Source organism: Lampetra fluviatilis, chromosome 55 (assembly GCF_964198595.1).
Source record: "Lampetra fluviatilis chromosome 55, kcLamFluv1.1, whole genome shotgun sequence".
Lineage (NCBI taxonomy): Eukaryota > Metazoa > Chordata > Hyperoartia > Petromyzontiformes > Petromyzontidae > Lampetra > Lampetra fluviatilis.
In genome coordinates, this window is record NC_136329.1 from 4,481,324 (window position 1) to 4,500,960 (window position 19,637).

At 46.2% G+C, this 19,637-nt stretch overlaps 1 protein-coding gene and 1 long non-coding RNA gene across 3 annotated transcripts; both read left to right on the forward strand.

The window, feature by feature from the left end:
• Nucleotides 1–249: 249 nt before the first annotated feature.
• On the forward strand, nucleotides 250–16,176 carry LOC144949820 (uncharacterized). 2 transcript variants are annotated; one of them, XR_013640308.1, is made up of 5 exons: nucleotides 346–409; nucleotides 3,060–3,119; nucleotides 4,598–6,382; nucleotides 11,784–11,843; nucleotides 15,953–16,176. It is a non-coding gene; the product is annotated as an uncharacterized LOC144949820 (long non-coding RNA). The 2 variants fall into 2 exon arrangements; XR_013640307.1 differs by lacking the exon at nucleotides 3,060–3,119 and having other exon boundaries at nucleotides 250–409.
• Nucleotides 16,177–16,212: 36 nt separating this feature from the next.
• On the forward strand, nucleotides 16,213–18,315 carry LOC144949819 (uncharacterized). The gene has a single exon (XM_078879762.1). The coding sequence runs from the start codon at nucleotides 16,231–16,233 to the stop codon at nucleotides 17,092–17,094; it is 864 nt and encodes a 287-aa protein (XP_078735888.1). The 5' UTR covers nucleotides 16,213–16,230; the 3' UTR covers nucleotides 17,095–18,315.
• The last annotated feature ends 1,322 nt before the right edge of the window (nucleotides 18,316–19,637 follow it).

Consider the following 19,637-nt stretch of genomic DNA (forward strand, 5'->3'; position numbering starts at 1 on the left):
GCTCCTCTTCCCTCCACTGCTGTTGTAGGGCGACTGCCTCCAACTGCCCAGTAGCGTCTTTCACGAGCCTCCTCCACAGAGCCCGATCTTGACACCGCTGGTACCAGATATTGTCAAATCCACTCAGCTCCGAATCTTCTTGTACCACATCACTCCATCTATTCTGTAGCGCATGCCACGCCCGTTTAGCCCTCTCTATCCGGCCGAACAAAGGCTGTTTGGGCATGCGGTGGGTGGACATGCGGGCTACATGACCCAGCCAACGCAGCCTTGCCAAACACATATACACAGACGTACATACGTACACACACACACAGGGTGCTTATATAAACGGGGACTTATCCTCACCACAGTGGTTACCACCTTCAGCTGGAGAAGAGAGAGACCGAGAGAGAGGGACAGAGCAACTGTGAGTTCATACAGAGGCACACACACAGAGACACACACACACAGAGATGCACACACAGACACAGGTAAACACAACGAGATGCTCAGATACACACGCACATACATCACACAGAGACACGCACAGACAGATACACTGATACACACGCAGAGAGATTCACACATACACACATAGAGATATAAAGACACATTTACAGACAGATACACATATAAACACAGAGATACATTGTGACAAAGATCCCCCGTATAGCCTTAACAGACTGTTGGGGCAAGTGTTGTTAGCGAGCACCTATGAAGGCCGGCACACGAGGGGTGGGTGGTCAGCATCACGCCTGGCCGCCTTTGTCTCCCCAGTGGCGATGTTTACTACACACCACACCAGGTACTCATTTGAGGCTGAGTCGACCTAGGGGAGGCCCATGCCTGGTTAAAAAATAAATCGTCACTTGTGTTGACCGTGAGCGTTAATCGAACTCGGATTGCTGGGTAAGTAGCGCAGCGCACTAACCCTTCCCCACACATAGCGATGCACACACAGGGATATACCCACACAGAGATACAAAGAAAAATATAAAGATTCCCCGTATAGCGTTGATAGACTTTTAGGGGGAGTGCTGTTTGCGAGCACCTGTGAAGGCTACCGGCACTGTGGCACACGAGGGGGTGGGTGGCCAGCACAACGCCCGGCCGCCTTTGTCTCACGAGTGGCGATGTTTACACACTGCACCAGGTACTCATTTGAGGCCGAGTCGACCTAGGGGAGGACCAAGACCGGTTCAGATTATCGTCACCGGTGTTGGTAACCGTGAATGGGAATCGAACTCGGGTCGCACTAGACACAGAGAGGTATACAATGACATACACGTAGAGACACGCAGGGATACACTGATATACACGCAGAGACACGGGGAGACACACAGAGACACACAGAGACACAGGTATACGCTGAGATACAAAGACAAATATCCCCCGTATAGCCTTAGCAGACTCTAGGGGCAAGTGCTGTTAGCGAGCACCTATGAAGGCCGAAACGGTACACGAAGGGGTGGGTGGCCAGCTCGACGCCCGACCGCCTTTGTCTTCCCAGTGGCGATGTTTACTACACACCGCACCAGGTACTCATTTGAGGCTGAGTCGACCTAGGGGAGCCCCAGGACCGGTTCAGATAATCGTCACTGGTATTGGTCGTGAGCGGGAATCGAACCTGGGTCGCCAGGTTCATAGCGCAGCTCACTAACCGCTACACTACCACTCCCCAATACAATACACACAGAGAGACAAACGCACACGGAGATGCTCTGAGATTAAACAGAGATACACACAGGGATGCTCTGAGATACAGACACTGAGGGATACTCTGAGGTACACACCGATACACACAAACGGTTGTTTTCGCTGATTTCCAATTTGGTTACGTTTTGCTCTGTTTTCTATTCGGCTTTGTGATAATTTCCCCTTGATTTTTGTTCTGATTTCAATTCTCTTCACTGCTGTGCTTTAAATGTAAATTCCCCCCCCTAATAATTTTGGTAACCCATGTCAATTAACTACCTCGCCTGGTATACAGGAGGTCGGGATTCCATCCCGACCCTGACAATGCGTGTTGTATATTTGGAGTCTGTCTCATTCTCCCCATGGATTACTCTCCGAGTCCTCCCGTTTCCCCTCCACATTTATGCGTTTAGAATTATTTCGCTACTGCGAGAAATTTCCACATGATGATGAGCCCACTTTGTGATAGCCAGGTTTTTTGTGATAGCCAGATTCTGAAAAATGGCTACATCGCTCTGTAGTGGGCCTTACCTGGCAAAATAAAAAAATAGTTTCGACTAAAATCTAGATTTGAAGTTTTCGTGAATGCAGGGATCCATACTCTTTGGTTCTTTCGGTAAAGTCACGTAGGTAGAAAAATAAAACAAAACATAATATGTATCACGACGTTTCGATCGCAACACAAGCTGTTATAACTCTCTCGCTGGTTCAGCAGTTCCACTGCTGGATTATTGTTTCCGCCTGAGGACGAGCGCTTGTGTTGCGATCGAAACGTCGTGTTAAATATTATATTTTGTTTTATTTTCATACCACGTTACTTTATCTACAGAACCACAGAGCAGGAGGAGACTGCTTCAAACAATTCGAGCAAATTGCCTGACAAAGCTGGTTTTTGTAATCACCAGCGAAACGTCACAATACTCAAAATGTAAATGTTGTAGTTGGGTTTACTCTTCAACGCAGCGGTGTAGTAACTAATTGGCATGTTTTGTGATTGGGTGAAAATCTTTACTGATTGGCTGGATGGTGATGGCGGGTTTAACAACGCATTTATATTCACGCGATCTGACCCATAGAAACGTTTTTATGAGTTGGGCTTAGTTTTTCAAATTCATCTTGCAAATGAGACTCATTTGGTGACACAAAGTCAACGTGTAACTTCGGTTAGAAGTCTCAATTATCCGCGCGAGTGACAGGGAGGATGGCCGCGAATTATTCAAATATCATGGATAATTGAAACATGTAACAATTTTCCAGCGGATCTCTACGTCAAAAACCTACTAATCTAGGTGTAAATGATGTTAAAGTTAAATTAACTTGAAGAATCTGAGCTGCTGGTGACGTTTATGATATGTTCCTTGTTACTTTTATGTTGCGGACAGTTGTTACATCAATGCCATGACTTGCAGCAAAGATGTTTTATGGAACTGCCATCTTCCAATGTACGTATACAATATCCAGTTTCTAATTTAAAGTTAAAGCGACACGCTGACGTTTTTCTGCCATAGCACAGACTCGTAAATTAAATCTCACAAAATAAATTACACTGATCAACATACTTTTTCTGGCATAAGGTATTCCAACGGGTTTAAGGTAATTTTGGGGTGCTGATTCCAAATCTGGCATCAGTTTTTGTCTATCACATCAGGTTTTTGAGATATCAAATATTGCATTTTCAATAAAAACTGCAAAAGAAAAATATTAAATAAATGTGGATATCTACATACAATGATATTATAAACACACTATCCTAAAAATACAGCACCATATTTTAACACTAAAGCAGTCACTGACTCGCAACAACTTGCAATCATAAGCGAAAGAGTTAATTTCGGGTAAAATCAATGAAAATGGGGTATGCCGATAGCATAAAACGAGATGTTATAGAGCAAATCTGAGATCAGATTTGGAATCAGCACCCTGAAATTAGTCTAAAACAGCTGCAAAAGTTCAGGCCAGAATTTTGGTTTTTTGTTGACCAGTGTTATCGGATAGATCGCTTGCAGCGAAGCACAGGTGACGATATCGATTGTTACTCTTTCGATTTAGAACGAATTACTTAACGGTCGATGATGTGCGTGCTCAGTGATGATTACGCTTTCCTGGTTCCCGCCCAGCAGCAGATGACTCGGCCCACTAAATGAATGACAGCAGAGCCACAGCCAATCAACGTCAATCAAACTCCACCCCACTGTCGTAACGATAAGGCAACTACTGTATTGTAGTGGAGATTGCGTAGATTTCGGATGAACTGGAGCAACATATTTGTTCGGTTTATGCACACGCGTGTGCGACGTGTAGTGGACATTTCCAATAAAAATTATGGTATCAATTATGTTGAGGTAAAGAAAATTGAGTTTCGTAAATTAAAGCTCACCAGATAAACCGTCGGATAAATCGCAAAAAACAAAGTACAGCTGACGATTTCGATTCATTGCTCTTTCGATTTAGAACGAACCAGTTCCTGACCGACCGATCGACGTTAACTCTTTTCTCTCCACTTTGGAACTCCCTCCCACAGCCTCGATCTTCCCCAAAGTTTCTTAAAATAATAAAAATAATAATCATCATAGTAACCTCGTTCAAATGAAGAAACGTGTCAACTGCTATCCGTTACACCTTCAACAGTGCTGTTTGTTGCAGGAGGAATGGGGGTGTTTGTCTTTGGTACTGTGCTCAGAAACTAATAAACATAATTATCTTTTCTCTTACATCTCTCTATTCACCCCGTTTCTCCACCCTCTCCTCTTTCCCCTTATTTCCCCTCCCCCATCTCCCCCATCTCCCCTTTCCTCTCTCTCTTCTCCCTCTTTTGCTTTCTCTCTCCACCCTCTCTCTATGCACCCCTTCGCTCCCCCCTCTCTCCCCCGCCCATCCACCATCTCTCTCCATCATCTCTCTCTCCACCCTCTCTCTCTAGAGAGCATGTCTCACCTCCACCACCTCCTCCTGCTGCTGCTCCTCCTTCCAACACTAGGAGCGGTCAGAGCACCGAGCCGCAGAACCAGGGGCATTCAGAGCTCCAAATCATTGCCTGCACAGGAGAGTTCTAACACCAAAGGATTGCCAATAAAGGGAAGTTCTAACACTGGTGGAGTGGCTACAAAGGGAAGTTCTAACACTGGTGAAGTGGCTACAAAGGGAAGTTCTAACGCTGGTGGAGTGGCTACAAAGGGAAGTTCTAACACTGGTGGAGTGGCTACAAAGAGAAGTTCTAACACTGGTGAATTGGCTACAAAGGGAAGTTCTAACACTGGTGAATTGGCTACAAAGGGAAGTTCTAACACTGGTGAATTGGCTACAAAGGGAAGTTTTGACGCTGTTGAAGTGGCTAAAAAGGGAAGTTCTAACACTGGTGGAGTGGCCACAAAGGGAAGTTCTAACACTGGTGAATTGGCTCCAAAGGGAAGTTCTAACACTGGTGAATTGGCTCCAAAGGAAAGTTCTAACACTGGTGAATTGGCTACAAAGGGAAGTTCTAACACTGGTGAATTGGCTACAAAGGAAAGTTCTAACACTGGTGAATTGGCTACAAAGGGAAGTTCTAACACTGGTGAATTGGCTACAAAGGGAAGTTCTAACACTGGTGAATTGGCTACAAAGGAAAGTTCTGACGCCAGTCGATTGGCGACACAGGGAAGTTCTAACACCAGTGCGTTGACTACACACACCAGTTCTAACGCGAGTGTGATCATTCCACATGTCACCGCCAGTGACAAGAGAGAAGGCGTCCGTTATAAGGCAACGGACTCCGCAGAAAAGAGCGGTTCTAACGCTCACCGTGTCTGGGTGGCCAGAAGCAATCTCACCAACGATCTGGGCTCTAATGCCATCGACTCTGCTGAACAGCGGCGTTATAACGCCAATTACACTGTTGCGCAGGGCAGTTCTAATGCCGTGGGGATAAAAGGCTTGCTTATGAATGCCATCAGTGTAACTGCACTCGGAAATTCTAACGCCAGTGGCATCCGTTATGACGACCACAACGTAACACAGGGCAGTTCTAAAGCCCAGAAAATAGGGGTGTTAGAGCACCCTTATTCTAACGAAATTAACTTGAATAAATGGTGGAATTCTAACGCCAGCGGTTTAACTACATACACCGGTTATAATACTCGCTTGGAAATTAAAGACTTCCATTCTAACGCAAGTGACCCATCTAAACAGAACAGTTCCAACGCCCATAATGAAACTCCACATCGCGGTTCTAACACCAGTGATGCAACTCCACATGGCAATTCTACCGCCGATGACATAAGGGAACGCATCCATTCAAGTGTTATTGGCTCGGCTACCAAGAGAGATTCTAACGCTCACCATGTCTGGGTGGGTCGAAGCAATCAGACTGACTCAAACGTCAATCATAGATCTGATGCCACTGACTCCGCTCTACAGAGCAGTTCTAACACCAATGACTCCGCTCCACAAAGAAGTTCTAGCGACACTGACTCCGCTCCACAGAATAGTTCTAACACCTCTCAATCAGCTACGCAGAGCAGTTCCAACGCCACTGACTCAGCTACACAGACCAGTTCTAACGCCAATGACTCAGCTGCACAGAGCAGTTATAACACCACTGGAGCAAATGAAGACATCCATTCTAGTACCAACGGCTCGACCCCAACCAATCAACAAGACCGTTCTAAAGCCCCGGTGATGGAAGGCGGCCAGGGTCCTGGTGCTGGCGTTCTGGCCGTGAAGGATGGTAAGCAGAATGCCTGGGAGATGGAAGGTGAGTGAGTGAATGGGTGAGTAGGAGAGTAAGTGGATGAGTGAATGAATAAATGAGCGTTTGAGTGGGAGAGTAGGTCGGCGAGTGGTTTAGAGAGTTTTTGGCAAAATAACCCCCTTCCTTGACTGTTGTGCCAAATAATAATGCTGTGGTGAGCAATGCCATGGGGGGCAAGACATTTTCAATTGGCTATTCCCCTCATGGTGTTTGTAGCCACCACAGCGGCCAATAGGATCTCTGGATGGGTCTGAGGGGCTGGTAACCCCTCCACCTTTAACCCAAGTACCACTAAAGTACATGGAAAAAATCTAAGCTTGTGCTGGAGGCCCCGGGGAGACAGGCATCTATGACGGATCCTGACCAAACCCCATTTGGCGGGGTCAGAAACAGAAAAAAACCACTGCGAGTGGCCAAGTGGAATGTTGAAACCCTAACTGTGGAAGAGAGGCTGCCACTCCTCTGTCTGGAGCTGAACCGGTACCGCCTGAATCTCTGTGGCATTCCGGAGGTCTGGTAGACCGGCGCTGGCTCCAGTTACTATGAGGGGTGGACAGTACTCTACTGCCAAACAACAGGGAGTGGCTATTCTTCTGAACAAAATAATGAAGGGGGCATGGGAGAGTGACAGTGAGGTGTGAGAAGCTGTAAGCTCCAGGTAACTCTGGGCTCACCTCCCCATTAAGAGGGAGGTGAGGAATTGTTGTGGTTGCTTACACCCCCACCAAAGATGAACATCAGTGGAGGGATGCAGGCAAGGCCAATGAGTCAGATGCCTTCTATGACCTCCTGTCACAGGTGCTAGCTAAAGTGGGTCCTCGGAATAGAGTCATTCTGTTGGGTGACTTTAATGCCGCGGACACCTGGGCTGGAGTGATTGGTAGGCATTTGTCCAGATCATATTAATAACAATGGAAAGTGGCTGCTAGACTTCTGTGCAGCCCATGGGCCTCTAATTACAAACACGCTGTACCGGCATTGGTGCATCGACACAACATTATGAATGCATGCCAGGTCCAAGCCCGGAGGTTTGCAGAGCACCTTGGTCTCTGAAAAAACAATATCATGAGAGCCCACAGGGTTATAGCAATGGTCAGCCACGGCGGAGGTATTAGTCCTTCCGTGTTTCAGACCTTGTGCTCGCGAACATGGTCCGAGACATGCCGTTTCGTTTCCACAATGTAACAATCACCACAGGTGCAACTTAGTTTGTAGACTCCCGGATATTGCATGTGATAATAGATATTGCATGTGATAGTAGCCCTTCGGATATTGCATGTGATAATAGATATTGCATGTGATAGTAGCCCTTCGGGTTACTATCAAAGGTTTGTTCATGAAGCCATCCAGATATATAAACATAGACATAACTTCAACCGAGAAGATGGATACAAATTGAGCAATCATTGGAAGGATGTTATTAACCAGGTAAAGCCTTAACTGCTTTATAATTTGCCTTCATATCAGCATCTCCAGTTTTCTTTAGCCTCCTACCCCCAGCCCTACTTACTTCCCAGCCCTGGCATTTTGCCATGCTCGTTTCGGAACTTGCAGCACTCCATTCTCCCTGCCCGACCCCCCCACCCTCTCTATCTCTCCTCTCTGACTCGCCACCCCCCCGCCGGCCGTGGCCACAAATTTTGCAGATGAATTTAACCTGTTTCAATTAATAAATGTCCCCACAAGACCCAACCTAAAAAATCCGGGACAGTCATCTCTGCTTGACGTCCTATTGACAAATGCCCCTCACAATTTCGCACTGACTGGTGTTCTAGGTAATAACCTTAGTGATCACTCCTTCATTTTTGGGGTGAGATCATCAGCCAGACACAAAGCCCCCCCTAAATTGGTTGAGAAGCACTCCATGAGACACTTCAGCATACAGGCATTTACTAATGATGTGCTTCACTCGGATATTGACAAGGTCTGTGATATTCCAAACCTGACTACGGCTTGGGAGACCTTCAGGTACACGTTTCTACAAATTCTTAACAAACATGCTCCGTTGGTTAAATTTAAAACTAAAGGCAATCGTCCACCATGGTTTGATCCTTTGATTACAAAACTCATGAAAACTAGAGACAAGGCTTGGGCATGTGCTCAGAAAAGTAATTTGGTTAATGACTGGCTAGAATACAGGATTTTAAGGAATAGATGCGTCAAAAAAATACGGCATGCAAAAAATGACTACTTCTCTTCTACTCTCCTTGAATCTCATGGAAATGCCAGGATTTTCTGGAAAACAATCAAATGTATCGAAAAGGCATCCAAAACAGATCATCTGCCCGTTCAGCTTAACCGAAATGGGGAATATTTTTCAGATCCCCAAAAAATAGTTGACAATTTTAACCTTCATTTTTCTGAAGCTGGTACCCTATTTGATAATCTATTGGGAGTCACCCCTGCTCATGCAAATTCCTACACCCCTATCCAAACATTAAGCGAATTTAGTTTTCAGCCAATCCACGAAAGTAATGTTCTGAAACAACTGTCCTTCCTCAAAGGGTCCTCCTCTACCGGAGCAGATAGTATTCCCGTCTTTGCTCTACTAAGTGTTGGTCACCTAATATACAAACCTATAGCCCATATTTTCAACCTGTCCATCAAAGAAGCATCAGTTCCTCTAGAATGGAAACATTCCTATGTTCGTCCACTTCACAAAGGGGGCCCTAAAGATGATCCAAATAACTACCGACCTATCTCAATTTTGTCCCCGTTGATGAAAATTTTTGAAAAATTATTGAACTACCAAATTATCAGTTTCCTGTCCGCCAACAATCTATTACATCTAAAACAATCTGGGTTCCGAAAAAAATACAGCACCACATCTGCTGCATTAGACTCTATGAATCACATTTACAGTAGCCTTGATAATAAGCAGTACTGCGCCTGTCTTTTTCTTGACTTGTCCAAAGCTTTTGATACAGTAGACCACAACATCCTGCTTAGTAAAATAAGTTGCCTCGGTTTTTCGAAAACACAGTAAAATGGTTAAAAAATTACCTCTTTTCTCGCACCCAAACTGTATTCACAGATGGTTGGAGGTCAAACAGTGTTAAGATAACAAAAGGGGTTCCACAGGGTTCCATTCTCGGCCCCCTCTTGTTCTCTCTTTATGTAAATGACTTGGGCACTGAACTGGATTATTCCAGGGTAAATCTTTTTGCAGATGACACGGTACTAATTACTGCTGGCCGCTCTCCGGATGACGTGATTGCTAAGCTCCAGAGTGATTTCAACAAACTACAACATCAGCTAGTTGCTCTTAAACTAGTCCTAAATCCTGCCAAAACCAAGGTGCTATGCTTCTCACCAGGACTAAAGCGGGAAGTTATTTTCCCCAAATTACATTCCTTAAATAATGATCAAATAGAGCAAGTTAAGATCTATAAGTATCTTGGGATCATCCTGGATTCAAAACTGAATTTTGAAGATCACATTGATTATATTGGGAAAAAGACAAAAATTAAAATTGGTTTTCTATATCGACACAAGCACTGCTTCCCCCCTATGTTCCGTTTGGAATTGATTAAAGCTACCATACTGCCTCTACTTGATTACTGTGACATTGTTTATAAATCAGCCCCAAGTACTGTACTGAAGAAGCTTGACTCAATGTATCACTCGGCCTTAAGATTTGCATTGAACTGCCCATATAGGACTCATCACTGTGACCTCTACATTGGGTCAAACTTAACATCTCTGAATGTTCGACGGCTTGTGCACCAGATCTTATTTATTCATGATGTACTTGCAAAAGAGTCTGCAGATTACCTGCTGGATCTCATCTCTGTTTCAAAGAACAAATTTGACCTAAGGTCTACACTCATTTACCAGCTTAATATTCCCTATTGCCGTACATATACTGGAGGAAGGGCCTTTGCTATTGATGCCCCCAGGGTCTGGAATGCTGTTGCCAATAAATTGAAACTTGAGTCACTACCTATGAGATCTTCACTCAAAACTGCTCTAGAGGAGTTGTACACCCCTAGCTGCCAGTGCTATTCAGTGACCTAAAATAAAATGTTTCGCTCCGGATGATCGCTACAAAGTATGACCTGTGTTTTGATTTAGTGTGCTGATCTTAAAGGTGGAGTGACTCATGCAGCCAGCTATGGCTGCAGGGCTTTGGTAGTACATGTTGTTTATGCCATTTATTGTGAAAATTCTGTCACAGTTCCTATGATTGCTTTTTCATTGCTTTCATGGCTTTATTTTGGTGATTTCGAAAAGTGTATTGGTTTAGCCATGTTTGTTTGTTGTAGTACAGAGTTAGACTGATGGCCTTAATTTAAGCTGTCTTGTGGTTGTTGTTGTTGTTGTTTGACTTGCATCCCACTGGGATTTTTGCACACAGCGTTGGTGTACGGTGTTTTTTCTGCAATATTTTGCTGTCTTTTCTTGGATTTTCTGTTTGCACTTAGTCACATATTCACTTTAAGATGTTTTTTTGTTCATGTTTTTGTTTTTTGTTTGTTGCGGTTGCACCCGATTCAAGAGCTGAATGGCTCACAGGGCTATACCTAATAAATGAACTTGAACTTGAACTTGAACCCTCTTACGTATATACAGTATCCTGTTGATATAAGCACCCCTTTTGCCCACTTCAGCAATTGTTTCTTGCTGTGGTTGTACCACCTGATGACGAACGCTTGTGTTGCGCCCGAAACGTAGTGATTTAATTTATTTGATTTTATTCCTACGTGAGTTTAGACTAAGCCAGCCGTTAATAGGTACCGCATATTCTCAGATTAACATGCTCCATTGTAAATCAGATAACCACATAAACTCGCCCTCGGGTCATTGCAATCTGATAAGCTCAGAGTGATGGCATCATCTCCACTGCCCTCGATTTAAAAGCTTTCCCACCTGATGATGGACGCTTGTGTTGTGCCCGAAACGTCGTGATTTATTTTATTTTATACCTACATGACTTCACCGAAATAACCAAAGAGTACATACATAATTACTTTGAGGCGAAACGTCGTTATTTACTTTAATTTATTTTCTACCTACGTGACTTTACCGAAAGAACCAAAGAGTATGTATTCCTGCAGTCACGAAAGCTTCAAATCAATACTTGTGTATGTGTGTTGAAGTTCTTTCGCACCGTACGGAGCCAACCGCGCTAATCGGAGGGGCAGGAGGAAGGACAACCAAACTAAACACAAAATCAGTTTTAAAGAAATTATTTTCAATCTAGATTTTAAATTATTTTTCATCTAGAGTTGTTGAGTGAGTGGGTGGGTGGGTGAGTACGAGTGAGTGGGTGAGTACGAGTTAGTAAGTGGGTGAATTAGTAGTCGTGAGTTCATGAGTGAGTGGGTGGGTGCATGATAGTAGATGCTTGTGAGTGACCCACGTTTCATCTTCTCAGGGTTTTCACAAAGAGAAGAATTTGAGACAAGACCAACAAGTCAACCTGAGACTCCAGACTGTGAGAGACGAATCCTTTACTTGCCACACCCACCACTCACCACACTCACCACACTAACCACGCTCACCACACCCACCACACTCACCACACTCACGACACCCACCACACTCACCACGCTCACCACACTCACCACACTCACGACACTTACCACGCTCACCACACTCACGACACTCACCACACTCACGACACCCACCACACTCACCACACTCACCACGCTCACCACACTCACCACACTCACCACCCCCACCACGCTCACCACACTCACCACACTCACCACTCTCACCACACTCACCACACTCACCACACCCACCGCACTCACCACACTCACGACACTCACCACACCCACCACCCCCACCACACTCACGACACTCACCACGCTCACCACACTCACCACACTCACGACACTCACCACACTCACCACACTCACCACGCTCACCACGCTCACCACACTCACCACACTCACGACACTCACCACACTCACCACACCCACCACACTCACCGCACTCACAGCACCCACCACGCTCACCACACTCACCACCCCCACCACACTCACCACTCTCACCACACTCACCGCCCCAACCGCACTCACCACACTCACAACACTCACGACACTCACCACGCTCACCACACTCACCACACTCACGACGCTCACCATGCTCACCACACCCACCACACTCACCGCACTCACCGCACTCACCGCACTCACCACGCTCACCACACCCACCACACCCATGACACTCACCACACTCACGACGCTCACCACACTCACCACACTCACCACGCTCACCACGCTCACCACACTCACCACCCCCACCGCACTCACCACCCCCACCGCACTCACCACACTCACCACTCTGCCAACAATGCCCCTTCTTCATCGCACATAAAAGAGTTTAAGGTTAGCTCTAAGCGTCATTATATACAGGTACTCCTCTACTTATGAACAAGTTAGGTTTCTGTTCGCAAGTCAATTTGTTCGTAAGTCCAACTTGACTCCTGTTGATTACAAACATGTTGTACGGCATGTACACTAAACACGGGGAATGGTGTTAAAATTAGTGTAATCTCCTGCAGATGTAGATGCCACTGGTTCTTCACGTTCTGTAGATGTAGATGGCACTGGTTCTTCACGTTCTGCAGATGTAAAATTGGACATACGGACAGGTTTGTTTGTATTTTTGAAAGTTCTTAAGTCGAATGTTCGTAAGTAGAGGAGTCCATGTATACATATGTAGTGCTCGACTTGACACGACAGCTTCTTGCTTTTCTCTCTCCTTTTATTTTGCGTACACCGATCAACATTCCTCCAGCTAACACCGATCAACATTCCTCCAGCTAACACCGATCAACATTCCTCCAGCTAACACCGATCAACATTCCTCCAGCTAACACCGATCAACATTCCTCCAGCTAACACCGATCAACATTCCTCCAGCTAACACCGATCAACATTCCTCCAGCTAACACCGATCAACATTCCTCCAGCTAACACCGATCAACATTCCTCCAGCTAACACCGATCAACATTCCTCCAGCTAACACCGATCAACATTCCTCCAGCTAACACCGATCAACATTCCTCCAGCTAACACCGATCAACATTCCTCCAGCTAACACCGATCAACATTCCTCCAGCTAACACCGATCAACATTCCTCCAGCTAACACCGATCAACATTCCTCCAGCTAACACCGATCAACATTCCTCCAGCTAACACCGATCAACATTCCTCCAGCTAACACCGATCAACATTCCTCCAGCTAACACCGATCAACATTCCTCCAGCTAACACCGATCAACATTCCTCCAGCTAACACCGATCAACATTCCTCCAGCTAACACCGATCAACATTCCTCCAGCTAACACCGATCAACATTCCTCCAGCTAACACCGATCAACATTCCTCCAGCTAACACCGATCAACATTCCTCCAGCTAACACCGATCAACATTCCTCCAGCTAACACCGATCAACATTCCTCCAGCTAACACCGATCAACATTCCTCCAGCTAACACCGATCAACATTCCTCCAGCTAACACCGATCAACATTCCTCCAGCTAACACCGATCAACATTCCTCCAGCTAACACCGATCAACATTCCTCCAGCTAACACCGATCAACATTCCTCCAGCTAACACCGATCAACATTCCTCCAGCTAACACCGATCAACATTCCTCCAGCTAACACCGATCAACATTCCTCCAGCTAACACCGATCAACATTCCTCCAGCTAACACCGATCAACATTCCTCCAGCTAACACCGATCAACATTCCTCCAGCTAACACCGATCAACATTCCTCCTCCACGCTCTCCGCTCGCTCGCTGCGTTCCCCCGGCCTCGCTCGCTCCGCGTCTCTCCATCGACTCTCCTCTCCACTCTCCGTCACAGTTCAGCCGCTCTTTATCGGCTCCGCCGTGTCTCTACCAGCCTCTCTTCCCACACTCCAGCCGCTTCTGCGGGCATCTCCACTGCTACCCTACACCTCTCCACTGCTACCCTACACCTCTCCACTGCTACCCTACACCTCTCCACTGCTACCCTACACCTCTCCACTGCTACCCTACACCTCTCCACTGCTACCCTACACCTCTCCACTGCTACCCTACACCTCTCCACTGCTACCCTACACCTCTCCACTGCTACCCTACACCTCTCCACTGCTACCCTACACCTCTCCACTGCTACCCTACACTTCTCCACTGCTACCCTACACTTCTCCACTGCTACCCTACACTTCTCCACTGCTACCCTACTCGTCTTCACTGCTATTAGCTCTGCTGCTTCGACTCCAACATCCTCTGTCTCCTCCCAGGCGCGAACTCCCGTCTGCTCCAAAACCCCCTCTCTTTATCCCCCAACCAATTAATCTCCAATTAATCTGAGGCATCCCCCGCGACGCCACTCGCCCCCAGCCCCCGCTGGCACTTGCCATGTTTTCCCAGACAATGCGGCGCCACTTAGCGACAACAATAACTCCTCGGCCAATCAGCGCCCTGCGTCCTTAATTACCGCTTACCACCTGCTACCGTCCTCAGACAGCGCGTCACCTCCTTTGGACAACAACAACTCCCAGCCAATCAGCGCCCTGTGTCCTTAGTTGCCCACTACTCGTCTCTGTCCTCCCTACGCCTAGCAACAACAACCCCTCAACCTCGTTTGCTCCCACTGTACTCCACTCGCGCGTATACCCACTCTCGCGTGTGGCGCGTACTTTCAGGCACTACACATATAAATCATGTTTAAGGCCAAAAAGTGTTGTTGATTACTATGTTTAGGTTTATGTTTTGGTTATTTGTGCTTGTGGATCACTGCCATACACAGCAGCATCACCAGCGCATCTATTGAATTGCATAGCGTTCATTCATCATGACTGTGCCCTTCTCTGCCAGTCCCATAATGAATAAGCAGACGATGTCTCATATTCTTAGGTTTTTTCGGTAAAGTCACGTAAGTAAAAAAAAATTTAATTACCTACGTGACTTTACCGAAAAAACCTAAGAATATGAATCTTTGCAGTCACGAAAGCTTCAAATCTAGACGATGTCTCCTTAATATGGGCTCTCTGGCCCTCCACATATTGAAATACACGAATATGTTATTGCACGTAACTATAACGAATTATGACTTGTCCTGATGATTTTTCTGGCGTCACGTTAACTACTTCGCCTGGTATACAGGAGGTCGTGGGTTCGATTGCGACCCTGATGCCTGCTGCTGTATATTTGAAGTTTGTGTGTCTTTTTCCACGTGGTCGAGTAGATTTTTCTCCGGGTCCTCCAGTTTTTTTCCTCTACATTTAGAATCAACGCCAGGCATTTAGAAAATCTGAAAATTTCCACGAGTGATGAGGATAACTGTGGCTGAGTTATCATTTGTGGTAACCTGGTCCCTTCTGAAAAAGAGCTACATAGCTCAGTTGGGCCATACCTGATAAATAAAAATAATAACGAGTGTTCAGTCTTTGCGACAATGAATTGTTGTTACAATGAGGAAACGTAGTGGCAACCGTCGCTGGTGATGATTTGCCATGTCGTACGGTTGTCCCAAATTTGCCCCAAGCGGTTCCTGGCCCTTTAATGAGCAGTTATGCCTCCACCGCAGGCAACTGCCATCACCCTGGCTCGGTGGGCGACCCAGCGACGTCTCACAACATCAGCGTCGTGGAGGAGACGGCATGGGGGAATGAGACTGCGTTGAAGTGGGGGGAGCCACCAGAAAATTTGGAGACAGGAGAGTGGGAAGGGACCGGTGCGTACATGGCGAAGGGAGAGAGGGGAGAGAAGGGAGAGATGGGAGAGATGGGATTAATGGGAGCGAGGGGGACGAGGGGAGAGACGGGGACGAGGGGGGTGAGAGGAGAGAAGGGGGAGAAGGGAGAAATGGGGAATGCGTTGGCGAGAGAAGACAATTCCGAGCAGAGTTCGCGCACAGAGAAGGGAGAGAGTGGCGAGAAGGGAGAGTCTGGGGCGAGGGGAGAGACGGGGTTGAGGGGAGACAAAGGGGCGAAGGGGGACATTGGGCCGAGCGGAAAGAAGGGAGAGACCGGGCCGCGGGGAGAACAGGGAGAGATGGGACCCACGGGGGAGAGTGGAGTGATGGGAGACCCAGGGGTGGACGGCGACAGGGGTCCGAGGGGAGAGAAGGGAGAAACGGGCGCCAGGGGTCCGAGGGGAGAGAAGGGAGAGACGGGCGCCAGGGGAGAGAGGGGCGCTGACGGTGCTCACGCTAAAAAGGGACAGAAGGGCCAGGATGGGGTGAGGGGGGAACCTGGGCCCTCTGGACCCAAGGGCACCTCCAAGGATCCTCAGCTTACCGTCGCCTTCTCGGCGAAGATGTCGCGCGAGGTGGCTGTGCTGTACAGCAACCTCTCAGGCAACCCGCCTCAGTCGCTGGCCTTCGATTCGGTGATCACGAACACGAGGCACAGCTACGACCCCGAGGAGGGCCACTTCACGTGCGTGGAGGAGGGCGCCTACTTCTTCTCGTTCCACGTGCTGCCCCGCCTCGCCATGCCGCCGCTGCGCGTCAAACTGGTGAAGAACGAAAGCCCGATGTTGGTGGTGTCGTCGTCGTCGTCTTTGTCGGAGTCATCAGCGTCGTCGTCATTGTCCACCCCGCTGAGCGGTTCGACCGTGCTCATGCTCAAGAAAGGAGACCAAGTGTGGCTGCGTGCAATGCCGTCGAGCAATGGCCTCCACGTGGACGAGTTCACCGATTGCTGCTTCACGGGATACCGCCTCTAACGGCAGATACATTTAGTCGTGACGATGCTCCGGAGTGTGTATGTGTGTGATGCTTTAAACACACACACACACGCACGGGTACATGTTACCTATTTGTACTGCAAGCTTTGCCGGTAACTTAAGATTTTAAAAATGCAGTGTTTCCTTTTTATTGGATTACTCTGCAATTATAATAATTTGCTTTTTATCATAGTTCTTCATTTGATTGGAATGTCGAGAGTATTATTACCAGCCTTGATATTTATCTTAGGTTATTTTTATCTATATTTTATTTTTATGCACAGCGCTATGGAAAACAGGAGATCATCGATTATCCGGCGCGCAATTATCCGGCTGCTTCCAACATTATCCAGCGGTCCCGGGCGAATCCGGCAAAACCGCTCTTGTGTGCGTGACAAAAAAAGTAGCTACGCTTGATTTTAGTGTCAAATGTTACATTCAGTATCATGGGACCTTTTTTGGTAGTATCAAAGTATGAAAAATAAGAATCGGTTTTAACCTTTCTGGTAATGTTCAAACACCAAATATATACCTTCTGCAAGGAATCAAGTCTGCATTAAGGGGCCGTCCATAAATGACGTCACGCGATTTTTGACGATTTTTGACCCCCCCCCCTTCGTCACACGGCGTCACGAAAAGTCAGACCCCCCCTCAAATATGACGTCACAAAGCTCTGCCCCCACTCCTTCAAAAAATAAAACATGCTTCAAATCGCTTTAAACTATTGTCATTGTAGTGCGTATTTAATGTACCGCTACACTCTGATATTGTAGGAGAAAACATTTACTAAAAAGTATATTTAATTAAGCAGAACGTGTTGCCAATATTTATTTGAAGTTGCGCATTTTGATGTGACGTCAAATTTCTCAGCCCCCCCCCCCCCTTGTCACACATCGTCACAAATGTCTGACCCCCCCCCACCCCTAGGTGCGTGACGTCATTTATGGACGGCCCCTCACCACACACAGTACTTGGTGACGCATTGTCTTTTAAATGGATTGGCCTACACGAGGGACAGCTTTCTTATTGGCCTAGTCTCGTATCTATTTACTGTTTGAATATCTTAACACGCCCTGTTTTATTGCTATAAAGGGTAAAACCTCATTATATACGGCATGTTATACACTACATAAAACAACTATAAAAATGAAAATGCTGCACGTGTATACATTTTTCATGACGAATAACTACAGGAATAAAAACTGTAAATATACACTGCGATCCGGTGAGAAGTGTGTTGTGTAATTCGGCTTTCGCATTTGTTCAGCGATCATCAAACGCTATCGTGTTGTTAAAACAAGGACGTAGACCACCTCATGGAGAGCCTTCGAGATTAGAGTGGTAAGTATGGTAGAGTAAATACAGCCACTTTTTAGAGTACGATATATATTTGTTTCTCCATTTGTATTTTCATTTTATGCCATTTACACATAGCAAACAAATTATAAACGCTAAAAACTACGTATACACAACACCTAAACACATAACGTCATGCACAAATGTGCAAAAAATAAGCAATTTCAAATAATTATGATTAAGCGATTATCTGGCATTTTCAAAATCCGGCGCCCCCTTCCCACTAAAGCCGCCGGATAATCGATGATCTCCTGTACTTCAATGCGAATGGTGCTTTATAAAATGGAGGTTATCATTATATCGACATCCTCCTCCGGTCTTCGCACTTGATCGGCCCACAGTGATGACATCGCCTAGACTCCCCTCTATTTTCAGACCGTAAAGTCCGTAAAGTCACGTAGGTATAAAATTTAACAAAAAATAAAATAAATCACGACGTTTCGATCGCAACACAAGCGGTCGTCCTCAGGCGGAAAACATAATCCAGCAGTGGAACTGCTGAACCAGCGAGAGAGTTGTAACAGCTTGTGTTGCGATCGAAATGTCGTGATATATATTATTTATTTTATTTTATACCTACGTGACTTTATCGAAAGAACCAAAGAGTATGGATTCCTGCAGTCACGAAAGCTTCAAATCAAGATTGTTTCCTCCTGCTTCGCTTTTAAATCGAGGGCAGTGGAGATGATGCCATCACTCTGAGCTTATCAGGTTGCAATGACCCGAGGTCGAGTTTATGTGCTTATCTGATTTACAATGGAGCATGTTAATCTGAGAATATGCGGTACCTATTAACGACTGGCTTAGTCTAAAACTCACGTAGGTATAAAATAAATTAAATTAAATCACGACGTTTCGGACGCAACACAAGCGTTCGTCATCAGGTAGGACAACCACAGCAAGAAACAATTGCACGAAACGTCGTTATTTAATTTAATTTCTTTTCTACCTACGTGACTTTACCGAAAGAACCAGAGTATGGATCCCTGCAGTCACGAAAGCTTCAAATCTAGGAGGAACATTTTTTACGTAATTCTGGCTCGTTGCCTGATGAAGCTGTCTGTTGTTGTTCTTGTTGTAATCACTAGCCAAACGTCACCATATACTCGAATTGTAAATCAGAATATTGTATTTATACTGCAGGAGGAATCCCATGAGCTATACAGCTCTTTTTCACGGATGTCTCT